Source organism: Cicer arietinum, chromosome 8, assembly GCF_000331145.2.
Source record: "Cicer arietinum cultivar CDC Frontier isolate Library 1 chromosome 8, Cicar.CDCFrontier_v2.0, whole genome shotgun sequence".
In the NCBI taxonomy this organism is placed as follows: domain Eukaryota; kingdom Viridiplantae; phylum Streptophyta; class Magnoliopsida; order Fabales; family Fabaceae; genus Cicer; species Cicer arietinum.
In genome coordinates, this window is record NC_021167.2 from 12,329,104 (window position 1) to 12,347,557 (window position 18,454).

The following is an 18,454-nucleotide window of genomic DNA, read 5'->3' on the forward strand; positions in this document are numbered from 1 at the left end:
TAGTGTTCTATTCTTTCTTTCAACAACTCCATTTTGTTGTGGAGTTCTTGCACATGAAAGATTGTGAGATATACCAAGTTCATCAAAAAAGTTTTTGAATGAAGCATTGATGAATTCTCCTCCATGATGACTCCTTACAGAGATGATGCTGGAATCTTTTTCATTTTGAACTTTTTTACAAAATGTTTTGAATGCTTCAAAGGCATCATCTTTTTGTTTTAAAAACAAAACTCATGTAAATCTTGAGAAATCATCAACAATAACAAAACCATATTTCATTCCTCCTAGACTTGTTGTTTTGACAGGCCCAAATAAATCTATGTGAAGTAGTTCAAGAGTTCTATTTGTTGTTACAAAATCTTTTGTATGAAAGCTACTTTTGACTTGCTTACCTTTGGCACAAGCTTCACATATTTTATCTTTCTCAAAATTAAGTTTTGGTAAGCCTCTAACAAGATCGAGTTTGGAGATTTTTGAAATAGTTTTCATATTAATATGTCCAGCCCTTTTATGCCAAATCCATTTATCTTTATTGATTGATATAAAGCATGATTCATCAGGTAATTCTTCAAGATATAAAACATATAAATTTTTCTTTCGTTTTCCAGAAAACATAATTTCTCCAGTTTTAGCTTTCTTGATTTCACATACCTTTGGCTTAAAGACGACTTCGCATCCATTGTCACATAGCTGACTTATGCTTAGTAAATTGTGTTTTAAACCTTCCACATATTGGACATCATTTATTTGAGCAGAGTTTGTCTTACCAATGGTTCCATTACCTTTAATTTAAGCTTGATCATCATTTCCAAAAGTGACCTAACCACCATCCTTCTTGATGAAGGTTATGAAACAGTTATCTCCTGTCATGTGCCTTGAACAGCCATTGTCCAAGAACCAAGGCTTTCTCTTTGTATTTGGAAAACCAACCTCTTCTTCCTCTGTTTTTGCCATCAAACATATGTTGGCTTCTTCTTCCTCTTCAGTTTCTGATTCTTCTGAATCGTCCCAAGTTGCCATCATTGATTTCTTTTTGAAGGGAAATCGTTTTGGTGGATTTCTGTTTGAGGGACATTCTGCTTTGTAGTGTCCTAATTTGTTGCATCCAAAGCATGTAACTTGACTCTTGTCAACCTCTATTTTAGGAATTTTGTTTTGAAATCCCTTCTTGATTTGATCTCTTCTTCTCATCATTCTTTGTATTCTTCTAGTGAGAAGCGCAATTTCATCAACCTTTTCCTGTTCATTTTCTTCCGTTTCTTTCTCTAATTGTACTGTGTTTTTGTCTTGAGAAGCTTTTAGTGCAATTGTCTTTCCTTTCTTGACTGGTTTGTCTTCTTGCAGCAGTACTTCATGTGCTCTTAATGTTCCAATTAATTCTTCCAGAGGCAGTGATTCAAGGTTCTTAGCTTGACTTATAGCTGTTACCATTGGTCTCCAAATAATTGGACGGCACCTCATGATTTTTCTTACTCTTTCTTGTACTGTGTAAGCTTTGCCAAGAGAACGCATTTCGTTTACTATTGTAGTGAATCTTGAGTACATTTCATCAATAGTTTCCCCTTCTTGCATTTCGAATAGTTCGAATTTCCTTATACCAATGTCTATTCCGTTTTCTTTGACATGTCTTGTTCCTTCATGATGAGTCTGTAATGTATCCCAAACTTCTTTTGCAGTTGTGCATTCATCTACCCTTTCACTTTCTTCCCTGCTTAAAGCACATGATAAGAATAACTGAGCTTTAGAATTTAAAAGTACCTTAGCTTTATCATCTGCTGTCCAGTCTACTTCTTTTTTCAGGGCAGAGTTTGAATCATTTTGATCAACCCTTGGTGTGAAATCTCCATCTGTAATGATGCGCCACATTCTTGTGTCTTGAGATTTTAAGAACAACTGTATTTTGTTTTTCCAAAAGTAATAGTCTGATCCATCAAAGAATGGTGGTCTGTTTGAGGATCCTCCTTCAACAATGTATTTTGCTTTCGACATTCTTCTAGATCTTTTCTCTAACACTTGTTAGGTGTTTTTTGAACTTTCTAGAGACTGAGCTCTGATGCCAATTGAAGTAACAATGTCGATTTACAAGAAAGGGGGTTTGAATTGTAAATGCACCTTTTAAAAATTCCTGTTAAAACTCAAGATTGATCTTGGTTATGAAAACAGAAAACAGAGAACGTTCTTGGTTTTTGTTATAAAACAGAGAACGTTCCTTGATTAGTTGAAAATCAAAAATCAGCTTATGTTTTACTTTAGTTAATTAATTCAGTATGATAAATAAAGAGATAGGATAGAGAATACCACACAAATATTTTATCCTGGTTCACCCAACATGGGTTACGTCCAGTCCTCACACAATGAGATTTTCCACTAAGTGTTTAAAACAAAGAGCCTTCTTGATCTTACAACACCTAATCTAGATCAACCTTGATCTATTTTAACCTCTATTACTTTCCACCCAGAAATAAATACCATCACCTATCTAACCTTGATAGGATGTAATCTTAAAACAAACTATAAAGAAACTATTATAGTTTGAGTTTTTACAATTTGATTGTTTTGACAGAATCTGAGATTTCTCAACTCTTGTTTGAGAATTGATTCTTTACAAAGGATCTAATGATAATTGCGCAAACTAATAGATGAGTATGAACCAGCATCTGTTTCGCAGAAATCAGAATGTATGATTGCCTCTGTTTTGCAAAATTTTAAGTATGTATGTGATTGATATATGGATTTCCAAGCACTTGAATTTCTTGCTTTGAATCGGGATATTGACCTTCTATTTATAGGTTGTAGAGGCACTGAATGAAGGTACAAGAGCTGTTGGAGAGGCTCTGCTTTTTTGACTGAAACATTATTTCAGAATAAAAATGATCCTTCTTTGAAATAGCTTTTTGACTTTATTGGTTTAGCATTTAAAGCAGTTATGTCCTTTTTAGAAAGTACTCTTGACGTTTCTTCATTGATCTTGGATGGTACATTCTCTGTCTTGAGTCTTGAGTGTAGCTAGAGAATGTTGGAGATGAATTACAGCCTAAATTAGAGAAGATGCAGTGCTGCTGTTATTGTGTAGAAAACGGAGAATGATTAACGTTCTTGGTTTGTCAGTTTGAACTTTCCTGAGCTTCAATAATCATTCTGGAGTTCCCGTTTTAATCGTTCTGGATTTCCTTTGCAATTTTCTTGTCATATGTCAAGATTGATCGAACTTTCTTGACATTTGATTTTTGGAGTTTGCAAACTGTTATGACTTTTGTCTGTCTTTGAGTCCTTTGATCTTTGAGACCAAATAGCCTTTTTGAGTTTGGATGAATCCTACTTGTTCCTTGCCATGTACTAATTAGATATGAATAATTTCCAGGGCAGACTCTTTGTTAAAGAGATAGAAAAAGTTTGACCAATATGCTGTGATGGACAATTGTTGAAGCTGGAGATCATTCTTTGTTTTGATGCAGAATGATCTTGTTGCTGTCTTTTCTGTTTTGCTTGATTCTGTTCTTAATTAAATCCACTCAAAAACACATGTTAAATTAACATAACATTTTAGAATCATAATTAACTTTCTTAATTAACCTTTGTTTATTTTCATCAAAACTTTAAATATAGAGTTTTTCTCAACAGATGTTAGGTGTCACATGTCAGTAAACGAAGACACATTAATTTGGCACAAAAGGTTAGGTAATGCAAACCTAAGATTAATCTCAAAATTAAATAAGCTTTAACTTGTTAGAGGTCTACCTAAGCTTAGCTACCAAATTGAAATTGTGTGTGAAGCTTGTCAAACCCATTGAGCTCATGCATTTAGATCCCTTTGGGCCAGTGAAAACAACCTCGGTAAATGGTAAGAATTATGACTTTGTAATAGTAAGTGATTACACTAGGTGGACTTGGGTAAAATTCTTAAGAAATAAAGATGACTGCCACCAACTGTTTATTGCATTTTTCAATCAAGTAATGAATAAAAAATATATTAGGATTATAACAATTAAAAGTGTTCATGGAGGTGAATTTGAAAACAAGTTCTTTGAAAGTTTTTGTGATGAGAGTGGAATCTCACATAACTTCTCTTCTCTTAGAACAACACAACAAAATTAAGTTGTAGAAAGAAAAATAGTTCCCTTCAAGAAATTGATAGAACCATGTTAAACGAGATGAATGTTACAAAATATTTTTGGGTAGAGGCAATTAACACTGCATGCTATATTCATAATAGAATTTTAATTAGGTCAATATTGAATAAAACACCATATGAATTGTGGAAGGATAAAAGTCCTAATATCTCTTACTTTAAGCAATTTGGTTGTATTTGTTATATGTTAAATACTAAAGACAACTTTAACAAGTTTGATCCCTGGTCACTAAAGTATACCTTCCTTGGATACTCTAAAGATCCAAAGCTTATAAAGCGTTCAATAGGGAAACTCAAACTGTGAAGGAGTCAATACATGTTAAATTTGATGACAAACATCTTGACCTTAAAAAGTCAAAGCAAGTTGAGGATACTGTATATTTACTAGAACCAAGGGAAGTAGATGCAGACAAATCAGAAGAACCCAAAAAATCAGAGGATGCAAGTAAATCAGAGGAAGTTGACAAAACATCGGAAGATGAATCTAACCAAGTTAAAGGTCATCAAAATAACCCAGAAGTCATAATTGGATGGAAGTGCAAGTCTTCCCATCCTTGTTTGGTCTACTATCATCAATTGGTCTATTGATGAAACACTAGAAGATGATGGATGGATCCTTGCAATACAAGAAGAGTTGAATGAATTTAAAAGCAATGATGTTTGGGATCTAGGACCCAAACCAAAGACAAATATTATTGGAACCAAATGGGTTTTTAGAAATAAGTTAAATGAAAAAGGAGAAGTTGTCAGGAACAAAGCCAGACTGGTTACACAAGATTACAATCAACAAGAAGGTATCGATTACAGTGATACATTTGCTCCAGTGGCTAGGTTTGAGACAAATAGTATCATATTCTTCGTTTTTGCTTACAATAACATTACAGTATTTCAAAGGGATGTTGAAATTGCCTTTGTAAATGGGTATATTGTGACACCTTAAACCCAAATTGAAATAAAAAGTAAAATGTACTAGACTATAAAAAAAAATTCCTTTTAAAATATAAGACTCAGGACGTCACACTCACACTTACATAAGACCTTTGCATAAATTTTCTTAATTAAAAATCCTTTAACATCGAATATAGTTGACAGAAAAACGCTCAAAACTTAGAGACAATTAATTTTTATCTTTGAATAAAAGATCAAATATTACACAATTGATCGCTAGAGTTTACGAAATAAAACTTAGTTCATAACTCGATAAAACACAACAAATTACTCTCACCTAGTATCACCTATCAGAGCATGGATTATCAATTGATAACTTGAAATAACTACGCTATCACAAGTGCCAAACACAAGCAACGAGAGGTGAGTTTCGAAAATATATAATAATATAAAATAATTGAGAAGAACACGTAAAATATTAATTAAACACCGTATCATATTAAATCACAATTAACAATAATAATCAAGGTAAAACATTGATACAATCCACAACGTCAAGTAAGTCAACACACAAATCAAGTAATGTTATGCATGCTCTTATACTCTAGAATCCTCCTCTTTCATTGGTACCATTCTAACTCTAAAGTACTTGGTTAAGAGACTTGATACTATGCCACCACGCAAGTTGACAAACAATTCAAATTGGCTCTTGTGACACCCTAAACCCAAATTGAAATAGAAAGTAAAATGCATTAGTTTTGAAAGACATTCGCAGCGGTTCCGAAATAGAATATACAAATTTTCGTTATAACTATAAGGTTTAGAACGTCACACTCACACTTACACAAAACGCTTGCATAAAAATTCTCACTTAAAAATTGTGTAATATCGAATATAGTTGAGGTTTATTAAATAAATAATTATGACATAAAAACACGTTCTAAACTTAGAGACAACTAATTTCTACCTCTGAATAAAAGATAAAAAATAACACTATTGATCGATCAAATTTGCAAAAACATAAATTAGTCTGTAACTCAACAAAACATGACGAATTACTCCCACTCAGTGTCACCTATCATAGCATTAATCACCAACTGGTAACCTGAAATAACTGTGCTATCGCAAGCACCGAACACAAGCAACGAGGGGCGAGCTTCGAAAACATGTAATAGTTTAAAATAAACAAGGGGAACACGCAAGTAGTTATATTATCACAAGCATGAGAAATATTTACGAATGAAAGATGTTCAATCATATATATACACACGCACACACACATACATCAGTCAATCTCAATAAATTCTCAATATTTAATCTACACCACTCACAATGCACAATCTAGTCTTATCAACCACATAATAAGAAATTAACAAGTGATACATTCAAGTAATATCACAATTTCAATCACATAGACAGGAGCACTCTATACATAGCATTCATATATCATTCATAAAATCAAATAACAAGCAATCTTAATATAAATTATTTCACAATAATTCTATTGGTTTCTAAATTATATTTTAGTCCTCACTATTACCATTCATATGTTATTAAATTAATTATTATTACTCAATAGAGTTCGACTGTACGTAGTAAGTCCCGAATGAATCTCTGAGAATTACGGCATTCTCGTTCATCCCACTTTATTTTATACACATAAAATCGAACCTCCTCTCACCCCTTACCTGCTTTGACGATCTCATACAATAACAAGATTCAGCAACACAATAGCAATAAAAATCTTGAGATACAATTATTTGACGACGAGTCCATAATAATCGGAAGGCATACGAACGACTCGAAACAACGCTTACGGATAACAACAACAATGCTGGAATTCAAAATAAAAAGCACAATAATGTCGAACTTTAATTAACATGAACAATTGAAACACAATGAACATTGAACACGAGGTTCGTCGAAAAACACTTACCATAACGCTGACAACAACGAGTTTTCACGAATTTTGCCAAAATTCAGAAATGAACATTGTAGAACGAAGCTCTCGACGTGTAGATCACATAACCGGTCTCCATTGTTTCAAACAAAACCACAACGACCATAATCGAGGCTTAAAGGCGATGGTTAGAATTTTTGATTTGGTCATGGGTGGTTGTTTCGATTGCGGGTTGAAAGACTAGATTGACCATTTTATAATGTGCTCTCATCATTTATTTACGATGTTTACCCATAAAATGTCGAGTTAAATCGATTGAAGGACAAGAAGTCAAAGAAAAAAATAATTTTTGCTCGTGGATTTGTATTTGCTTGTGAAAATAATGAAAGAAGGTAAGGGGTGAGAGAACGTTTGAATTAATGAGTACAATATATTGTGAGATGAACGAGAAAACTATATTTTACAACGATTCATCTAGGGCTCGCTACGTATGGCAGTTGCCCTTTGAGGGATAAATTAATTAGTGTGAAAATAAGAAAATTGTGAGATTAAACTATGGAATAGAAATATTTATAAGGTGTTGATCGATTTAATTTCGCTAAATGTGTGGTATTTGATATTATTGTGACATTGAGTCGAATGAATTTTGTGCATATGTTTGATTAGACGAGTTTTTGTGATGTGATAATAAAAGATAGATGCATTGTATGATATAAGTTTATGTGATGTGATGATAAAAGATTAATGCATCGTGATAAATTTATGTGATGATGGTGTATGATTGATGATAGTGATGTTATAAATTTGTGATGAGTTTATGTGACGATTATGATGATGATATATGACTATCGATAGCGATGTTATAATTTTTGTGATGAGAATATAGAAGTAACCCCATAGTTGATGAAATAGTGATGATTCTAATTTGTGCTTGAGATGATGCTCTTAATCTAGTATCATAGGCCAACGAGGGGAGAAAATAGATTTTATCAATTTTTTATGTGGATATTATTTTGTCATCATATATGTAGGTCTCACAAGTCTAGTGATTTCGGGGAAATAACAACAAATGAGCATGATCGTAGTGGTCTGCTATTGAGCTTTAAGGCAAGATTGTTAGACCTTTGTGGTATTCGGGTGAAGAATTCTTAGGTGACTTGGAGGTAGCACTCCAAACTTTGGGAGCTAGCATGCAACACACGTTTACCTCGACTATCGCGTATATGTGTCTCAGATTGAGTTGAGGGAATCTATGAGGACATGGACAATTTGAATTGTCCTTCTATTGGGATGGTGACATAGTATCAAATCTCCTAACTAAATACTTTAGAGTTATAATGGTATCATATTGTGAAGTAGAGTCTAAGCTCATCATATCATTGCATTTTCTTGTGATTGTTTTGTTGTGATTAATATGTATCATATGCAATAATAATTTCTCTTAGATGATTTAATGTTATAGTGAAATGTATTGATTTTCCTAGAGTGATTTTGACTTTGTAATGTGATACTTTTCTTGAGGAATGTTTGTGCGATGATATGGTTTCATTATGATTAATTGTGTGTTCTTCATACTTATATTAAATTATCAACATAATTTTGAAACTCACCTCCTTCCTTGTTTTTGTGTGACTGGTTTGACCATGCGTTTGCAAAATTGCATTTATTACAAGTTAATGAATCTTGAAGTTTAAGTTTGGGAGAAGTCCCGCTCTACTAGGTGATACAAGAAATTAGAGTCAAAAGTAGTATTTTTTTTTATTTAATTAAAAATGAATTTTAGTATGAAAATGTTATAAGTACTAATAAATTTTTGGAATTAAATTAAGAAATTCTAGTTAAATCAAGTTTATGAAGATCACATTGTTTTATAGGAGGATAAAAGTTTAAAGTGTTCCATGTGTATTTGAAGAAATGTGATATTCTAAATAACTTGTAAAAGTTTCTTTTTCCTCTAAAAGAGTTTTTATTTATCCACTTCAAATATTTTATAAAAATATGGTATAAGTTATTATATATTATTTTGCGGTTTAGGGTGTCACGAAAAACATGTAAAATAACATTTTCTTATTTTCCTTTAAGAATGGAAACATGACATAAATCCCTTTTTTTTCCTTCAAGTATAGAAACATAACATGTCCTCTTTCTTTTCCTTAGAGTACGAAAAAGTTTCTCAATTATCTTCATGTGGGTCGCCAAGATAGTTGAGATCTCTTGGTAAAGTTGGTCTGGCCACAATTTGTTCGTCCTTTATCCATTGTTTAATGTCTAAAACAATCCTCAAATGTATTACCGTGTACTTGGACCATGCATGTCATGATTTGATGAATACAATGCATACAAAATATCATGTATGCAATGCACATTTCTTCGACACATCTAATACATCCACTTAATCAAACTCAATATGTTAATACATATCTAGAAGATAAATTAACTTCAATCATCCCTCAAAGAAAGTCTTAATTAAGTAATTGTTTGATTAAAAATAGTGACTTAGGTACGCAGTTTGATCAAGGAGTTTGGACCAGAGGCAGCACAATCAAAGGAACTTGGATCAAAGGTAGCATGACCAGAAGCATGTTCTGATCAGAGGCAACATAATCATAAGTACTTGAATCAAAGGCAGCATGACCAGAACAAATTCTTCCCAAAGGCAGCATAATCAGAGGAACTTAGATTAAAGGCAACATGACCAGAACTGCAGTACTTATCCCCTAGGTATCAGGTTCGATTTCCACGAAAGGCAAAAACTGGCTAATTCCTAACTGGGTGGAAGATGGAGCGAGAAGATCATGAATAACAATGTCGATAACTGAGGTCGGGCTGTTACCAAAACTGCTCAGAAATAGAGAAGAGAAATCAGAGGCAAAATAAAAAAACAAAAGAATCAGAGGCATAACGACATACGATGAAGTTGGAAACCAATTAGCCCCATATTTCACCCATCATGATCTACTTTATTCCTTGAATTCTTAACATATCTTGAACATCACATATTCTTAATGCATGATTTTAGAGGCACATACATGCGGTATCACAAAACATTTCTTACATGCTAAAATTTATAGTTCTTCCACTCTCATATTTTAAGAAAACCCATAACTAAACAAGGAAAATCAGTTTAATCATAAAAATAAAAATGGAATTTGAACCTATAACCCACATGAGCGTGCGAAAGCAGTTCTAAAAAGGAACTCACAATTTTAAGAATTATCCTTTTGTTTTCGAGCTGATTGGGGAGATATGTAATATGGTGGTCCTTAGTTTTCCTCAATCCTAGTGCTTTGTTCCAATTTTTTGCTTTCTATATGGTATTGTTCTTGGTTGATTCTTGAAGATAGAGATGTAGGATCTTGCATGAAAAGCTTATGGGAAAGTCTGAGGGACTTAGGTGAATTTTTACTTTTTTGGAAGATTTTGAAGAGAATGGGAAAATGGAGAATTGGAAAGGATGATGAACAATATCATTTTGGGTGCTCTTTCAGTCTTCAGTTATGGGAAAAAAGGAAAATTAGGAAATTTTTCCAAGAAATAAAATAAGTAAAATAAATGAGTGGAAATTTCCCTTTTTGACCCTTGGACATTTCCCATATTACCTCTTGCCCATTCCTATATAAACTAAAATTCATTATTTCTAAATTAATATGTTAATAGTTTAAGTAAATATTTATTTCAACAAATTATAATTAAGTGGGCTATTACATTATGCCCCCCTTAAGAAAATTTTGTCCTCAAAATTTGAGAATTTATTTATTGGAAGAGATAAGGATACTCCTTCAACATATCAACTTCAAGGGTGTTTCCTCGGGTGATAATCTTCCTCAAACAATCTTCATTAAGGGAATGGCCTTGATCCTTAATGCTTTCATGCTTCTATCAATAATCTGAATTGGCACTGGATTATAAGTGTTGTTGGGTTTCAATTGAAGGGATTCATAGCTCAAAATCAGGTAAGGATCTGAAATATATTTTTTGAGTTGTGAAACATAAAAAACATCATGCAAACTTGACAAACAGGGTGGTTATGCTAGTCTATAGGTTGTGGAACCTATCCTCTATAAGATCTGGAAGGGTCCAAGAAAACGAGGGCTGAGCTTTTGGACTTTCAACACTCTTCCAATGCTAACAATAGGGGTAACTCTGAGAAAAATATGGTCACCTTCATCAAACTCTAAGGGTTTTCTCCTATGGTCATAATAGCTATTTTGTTTACTATGGGCTATTATCATTATACCAGACCCTAAAATTCTCTTATCCCCTACCTCTGACCAACACATATGAGTCCTATATTTACGCCCATACAATGCCTCATAATATGCCATACATATGCTTAGCATGATAACTGGTCTTATAAGCAAACTCCACCAAAAGTAAGTGTGTGTCCCAACTATTGGAACCAAATTAGTTTTATACTTATAGTTTTGATGATAATAAATTTAATGAGAACAATATATTTGACTTCAAAGAGTATGAAAGACGATTCATGTTTTTCAAGAAAATCTAAAATAAGATTTGATTCAAATTTATAATTGAAAAAAATCTAAAATAAGATTTGATATAGATTTATAAATTGAAGAAAATCTAAAATAAGATTTGATTCAGATTTATAATTGAAGAAAATCTTTGATCAATGTGAAGAAGATTTGTGTCACTTTATTCTTGCACTCCTTATTTTTGTTATTGCTTATACTCCAAGTAAATCACCAACTCTGGACTAGTTTTATCAAATAATGAAAAAGTTTAGTCAAACACAATTCGACCCCTTGGGCACTTCCTCTAGCTTTTTTGCACACTCAAATTAACTATTAATGCATTAAATTGTTCTCATAAAATACCTTTTGTAATCATCAAAACAAGATAATGAATTGTTCTCCAAACCATCCTGGTTCTAACAAAATTCATAGTCCTTTAAAAAATTTACCCAACTACGTTGACTTATATTAAGTTCCGCCTGATCAATAAGGTACTTCAAACTCTTATGATCACCAAAGACATCAAAATACACTCCATACAGATGATGTCTCTAGATTTTCAGGGCAAACACTATGGTAACCAATTCTTAATCATGAGTAGGGTAGTTCCCTTCATGTGGTTTTAGTTGTCGTGAGACATAAGCCACTACTTGACTATTCTACATTAGTACACAACATAGGCCCTTTAATGATGCATCACAATACACCTCAAATCCTAAGGTTGGGTATGGAATGGCTAGTACAGAGGTTGTGGTTAGTTGGGTTATGAGTGTTTGAAAGTTTTTCTCCCACTCATGATCCCACACAAAAGGGTAATCCTTTCTTGTTAACTTTGTCAAAGGAAGAGCAATTTGAGAGAATTTTCTAATGAATCTACGATAATATCATGCTAATCCTAAAAAGCTCACAACTTCAGTTACATTCTTAGGTTGTTCTCATTCTCATATTGTCTCTACCTTGAAGGGATCCACTACCACTTCTCCCTAAGAAATTAAAGGGCTTAAAAACTTCACCTCTAACATCCAAAACTCACATTTACTAGGCTTAGCATATAATATTTCATCTCCTTTAGGGTATTTGCAGTATAGTTTGAAGATGTTCAACATGCTCCTTTAGGGTTTTGAAATATATTAAAATGTCATCTATAGACACTGCTACAAGGATAAAGAGAAGAACAAGAAAAGGGAAAAAAAAACTGTATAGCTCTCAAGGACGCATCTCCAAGGACAATATGGAACTACAATCGGATAGTAGTGAAAGTGAGGAAGATTGTGAAAGTGGTGAGCTTGTTTGAAAAGCAATACAACTAGTATATCAAGCGAAGGATTAAGTCATAATGACAAGTTTTTGAGCAAGTTTTGAAAACAGAGTAAGAAAGATTCAAGCTCTGAACTTGCTTTAAATGTGGCAAAGGTGGCCACATAAAGCATGAGTGTCCAAGTCTTGCAATGAAGAAAGAAAAATGTCCATCAAAGTCAATATTAGAAGGAAATGGTCAAAGATCCTACACAACATGGGAAGATATTGAACAAGCAACAAAAACTCAAACTTATGTCTCATGGCCCACATGCATGAATATTGTGAGTTAAGTAATTGTGATTCCGATGAATCTGATGATTTACCTATTTATGATAAGCTACAAAATGCATTTGAGGAGCTTCATAAAGAATCTAAAAAGGCAAGTACTAGAATTGTAGTATCCCAAAGAAATTTTATTCTCTCCATGGAATCAAAATTTTCAAATATAGAAAGAGCCCTCCAAGCTTCTCATGAAGTGCCTAAAGTGTCTTTTGTAGAAACTAGAGAATGTAATAGTTGAATATGAATTATGCTATTTGTATAAATTATGAGAATATAGGAAGAAAAAAAAAGGATTTCTCTGAAAGCTAAATTGGCACATTTTACAAATGAGAACATGGAACTTGCTAATGAGGAAAAAATCTTTTAATAGGCCACATGAAAAAAAATATAGAAAACCTTTCAATAGGCCTTATAGCAAAAATTTCAAAAACCCTTATAAGAAGTTTTACAATAACAAAAACAAGTTTCATGGCCCTTATATTACTTGTCACTGTTTTTGCAAAGAAGGTCATACTATTGCCATATGCCACATTGGGGAAGCATGAAGTTCCTAAATAAAGATTGGAATAAATTCCTATATGTAACAATGTCACTACCACCCCTAAAGGAATTAATGAGAATTGGGACCTATAAATCCTACTTAAATATTTTGTAGGTATGTTTGTGAGCATCTAGAAAATAAATAGTTTATTAATAAAGGATGCTCCAAACATCTTAAAAAAGGTGTCAAACCAAAACCAAAAAATTAAACTAAAATGTGAAAAATATATTTTTGTCATTTGTAGTATACATCGAAGGTAAAATTTACATTGCACATAAATTTTTGTGCTATTAGTTCGGAACTGTATATATCTTAACTTCTTTCCATGATATCTAATCTCAAATAGTTTTCATGTTATGTCTAATGTATGCTCATGATTAATTAATGTCTTGAGTTACTTGCATATATAACTTTATTTAAGTTTTAATTAGAAATTGTGTTTGTGTAAATAACATGTGATTGATACTGTTTTTTTTACAAAGAGTGATTGATATTTGACTATATCATTGTTCATGGGTTATATGCTGAAATTATTTTTTTCTACTTTTTCGCTACCATGTCTAGATCGGAGGATGACGAATTGGGACCGAGATTGTAGAAGACGGGAAAACATGGCGACCGAATTGGGACCGAGATCGGAGGATGACGAGTAGCTCATCCAAGCACCACCGCGAACAAGCGTAGTCGGGAGAGAGAGATTGTTCGATTGCATTGAGGAGCTCTGGCGCAATAAGTTCTCCTCGCTGAGGATCGTAAGACACTTCCATTTAGATAGGAAGCATCAAAATTCATAACACTTTCTTCTCTGTACAATTATGGAAGTAGTTGAAAATATCAACACTTATGAAGAAAATTAATGTTAGGCCCAGACCCAGCCCACACCAGAGTGCTAGTCCCACATCGTTAACACATAGCAAAACTCAAGTATTTATATAACCATTGCAAGGAAGAACACTCACGACCTTACTTGAACAGAGAGACAGGAACCTAAATCTGGCGGATGAATCATGACCGTCAGATTACAATCCCTTTTTTTGCGTTGTCTTTTTGATTCCGTTCGTTTTCCGGTGAAGAAACGTAACCCTAAACCCTCTCTCTGGACCGCTTCTTTCAACTGGGTCGCTTCCGTGTCCAGAACGTCGTCGTCAAAACACACGACCGTCATATAGGTTGGTATCGTATTTTCAAATTTGGTTTTTGGTTGTTCAAACCTTAATTGCACAGCTTGTTTAAATTTCAACTCTGATAATCAAATTACATTTACAGTATGTTTGATTGTCATTAAAGTGTTTTGGATTCAGTTATCCATTTGGTTTTGTAAAACCCTAAGATAGACAAAATCCCCAAATTATGCTCTTTTTTTTATTTGAATTTAATTGTTGGGTTTAGTTTAATTGATGTTAATAAGAATCCAGATGAGTTTATGGAGATAGTTTGAACAACTGTATTGCAAAGAATTAGATCTCCAAAGCAAATTTTGGTGCTTTAAAGGTTGTTTCAGTTTCTTGATTTTTATTAGGTAGGTGTATGATTTTTGTTTTCATTCTGTGGTATTCACATAATTTTCAGAATTTGCTTTTAGTCCAACTTAGCATTTTCTGTTTGGGGAGTAATTTGCGTGAGAGCATGTTTTGGAGGAGTAGGATCAGAATTTCCCTGATGAGGTCGAAACTTTCGGAGAGAGCCGGTCTGGTTTCGCTACTGTAAGTGTTACTTATTTGGTCAATTTCTTTAAAAAAAAAAATATAACCAGTCAAACAATAAAAGAAGGAACTATTTTTGTTCCCATAGTTTGTTTTTTTGTAGTTTTTCATCAACACAAATCTTGGCTTTATTGCATCTATGATCTATGTAAGGGTTTAAAGTTGAGAATTGAATGACTTGTGTTGATGTTAAAGCTGAGAATTGAATGACTTGTGTTGATTCTGATGCATTTGATTATTCTATAATTGGTAGCATGGAACTATCAATACTTATCTCTCTTTTTGTTGCTTTATTTTTTTATATGTTTGTATAGTGATTACTGAAGTTCAGCACTGTTGTTATTCATGTAGCTCTCGTTTATATAGAATGCCTTTATTATAAGCATCCTTTTATGTGTATGTGGAAGTTTATATTTTAATGAGCATGAAGTGTTAGAGAAGAGTGGAGATTTTCTAAGTTGGTAAACTTCCTCCGATTGAAGAATTTGCAAATGGTATTCCTTTTGATGAGTTTAGTTGAAAATGTCATACCTGGAGTTAGTTTCAAGAAATAAACTTGCAATGGTTAGTCAGTGTAACCTTCTTTTGATTTTGTTTACAAGATTTTATATAAAGCTTCTGCTTTAGTTCCGGTGTTATCAATTGCTGATCGCAGAGAATAAGGATTTGTTCAAATTCCATTATAACAGTGCTATAGCCGCTATTTGACAATATTTTCTACTAAACAGCATATCGCAGAACAATAGCGTTTTGTTTAAATTCTGCTACACTATAATAGTGCTGGTATTCAACAAAACTGTTTAGTTCTAATTGTAATTTGCTTGTTTTTCTAGCTTATAATGAAGTTAATTAGATACCTTCATGATAAGAATTCTCAGTAAACAGTGTTAGTGCAAGCGAGTATAGTGAAAACTTACTTGGTGGTCTTGTTTCCAAGTGCTCCAATGTTTTGTGAGTTATTTGAATTTTTCGCGTCAACTCCAAGATTATGTTTCTTAAAGAAGTCTTATGTGCATTTCAATTACTTTGAGTTGCAGCTATGTATATGAAATTTTAAGTCTTTTCTGAATGTTCCTCCTACTCATGTCATTTGTTGTCTTTTTGCATGTATCTTTAGGTGCTCTCCATAAATAACTGTAATTTACTCCTTCAAATAAGGTTTCTTAATTAATATGTTGCAGGGCTTTGGTCGTGTATTGTTTCTAGAGCTACGAAAGAGACTTCAAAATGTTGGCATTTGCTCTATTTTCTGTGGGGAGACAAAGAATCTAAAGGATTTTGGCTTAAACAGGTAACTTCTAAACAAAAATTCTCTGGAGTTTTTAGAAGATCTTAGTATTACAAGTATAGAAACTGAGAGAGCATTCATGATAGTGTTAGTTAGAGTCAGAGCAGAATATATAGTTTTTAACAAACTGCAATTGACTCTAACACAAAGTCTTTGGAAGATACTGTACACGGAAGCAGAAAATGTAGACTCGTCACCGGCACGGAAGCAGGAAAACGTACTCGTCATCGGTGCCGAAGAATTCGCACGTGAGGGAGGTAGTGAAAAACGTACTCGGAGCACCGTCAACGACACATTCGCACGGTGATGGAAGGAGGAAAATGCATGGCGCTGAAAAGTTCTCGCTTCAGGGAGGGAGTGAAGAGTTCACGAAAAGCGTGAATTGAAGAATTTGTGCCCGTTTTTCTAATTTTGTGGTTAATTTTGGAGAAGTTTTTTTTTAGAAAAAAATGTTTGTTAGAACGGGTCTAATATAATAGATCTAACAAAGTTTTTTAAATGCGTTGGAGGAGTGACATTTGAATGGTGGCGTTGAAGGTAGAGACATTAAAGTAAAATTATTGGATAAAGTCCAAATTTTTTTGAATGGAGATTCTTACCTGTTTCGACTTTTGCCTTGAATCATCAATTCATGTTTTACAAAAGTTATTGTGTCATTAGTCTGAAGAATCAGTATCCCATTTCAATTACCCTACCATCTCTTCCCTTAGCTTCACTTTTGATAAATCTATTTACGTTTTTCTATATATTGCTGAAAGTTTATTAAACACATTCAGTCCAAAATGCAGAAAACTGATAATAGTAAAATCAATATGTTAGTGTAATGCTATCTAGTATGAAGACTACCTAGCATTTTTCATTAGAGTGATTCACATGGAGCTATTGTACAAATGTAAATCAAACCCAAAATGTTTTTTTAACATAACTTTTTTTCTTTCTGATAATCTAAAACAAATTATTATTATTAGGAGTATTAGTTAAAAATTTGAAATTATTAAGAAACAAAACAATTAGGGCTTATAATTTGGAGATTTTATCTATTTTAAGGTTCGTCAAAACCAAATACATAATTTAATTCAAATATCTTTAATCACAATCAAGCATACTCCAAATGTAGTTTGATTAACATAATTGAGATTAGGAATTTTAAATAAGGTATGTAATTAAAAATCAAATGTGAAAATATCAACCTATAATGATGGAGGTCGTGACCATTCCTATTGGCACTCATTATATAAACTGTTTTATTTCATGCTATGTTAACGATGTGAAACTAAAAATTATCTAATATTCGCTTACGTTTGAATATATATATAAATATTGCATGGGTGTAATTTGAAAAAAATTAAATTAAATTAAAGGTGATATTTATGATGTATCAATTTAACTAGAAAAATTTCAATATTTGTATGTGACTTTATAAGAAAAGAACAAATGAAATGGAAAAGTTTGTAATAAAATACAAGAGATTTTTACTCTTAAAAATATAGTTAAAAAAATATGGTGATTGTTTATATATATATTTTATTTTTTTCTAAACATTCAATAATTATAGAAAATTATTTTTCTATAAGAAATAAAATGTATGTGTTTGTTAGCATTGATATATATATATATATATATATATATATATATATAAAAGTACTTTATCTCTGATTTATTCTTCGTCTAACCTATAAGTCTAGTGAATGTCTTTGTTATCATGAACAATTTATATAGATGAATAATTTGTTGTACCAAAATAAAATAAATTATTTTGTATTGAAAAAATAGAATATGTATCCGAATACTAATAAGAAAAAAATGTACACCAATTGTATATTATACTTTGATAATATTTAATTTATAACTTAACATTTTTATTTTTATTTTAAACATCTTTTAATGTTATTTTTTTTCAAAGGCTTGCTAATTTAAATGGATTTGTTTATTTCAATATTTAAATGTGA

The 18,454-nt window shown here is 32.3% G+C and overlaps 1 protein-coding gene and 1 long non-coding RNA gene across 3 annotated transcripts; one reads left to right on the top strand and one right to left on the bottom strand.

The window, feature by feature from the left end:
• Positions 1–789: 789 nt before the first annotated feature.
• On the bottom strand, positions 790–1,989 carry LOC140919062 (uncharacterized). The gene is made up of 2 exons (XM_073364574.1): positions 1,429–1,989; positions 790–819 (listed from the first exon to the last, which is right to left on the bottom strand). Exons 1-2 carry the CDS (start codon positions 1,987–1,989, stop codon positions 790–792), a joined length of 591 nt encoding a protein of 196 aa, XP_073220675.1.
• An 11,764-nt stretch (positions 1,990–13,753) lies between these two features.
• Positions 13,754–17,117, top strand: LOC101496859 (uncharacterized). 2 transcript variants are annotated; one of them, XR_012161464.1, is made up of 5 exons: positions 13,754–13,770; positions 14,079–14,683; positions 15,084–15,217; positions 16,399–16,508; positions 16,666–17,117. It is a non-coding gene; the product is annotated as an uncharacterized lncRNA (long non-coding RNA). The 2 variants fall into 2 exon arrangements; XR_190521.4 differs by lacking the exon at positions 13,754–13,770 and having other exon boundaries at positions 13,950–14,683.
• The last annotated feature ends 1,337 nt before the right edge of the window (positions 17,118–18,454 follow it).

Coding starts and splice junctions, on each gene's coding strand:
- LOC140919062 (XM_073364574.1), bottom strand. CDS start 1,989: ATGTCGAAAGCAAAATACATTGTTGAAGGAGGATCCTCAAACAGACCA. Junction 820..1,428: donor CAATTATTTGGAGACCAATG/GTAACAGCTATA, acceptor GATGGTGGTTAG/GTCACTTTTGGAAATGATGA.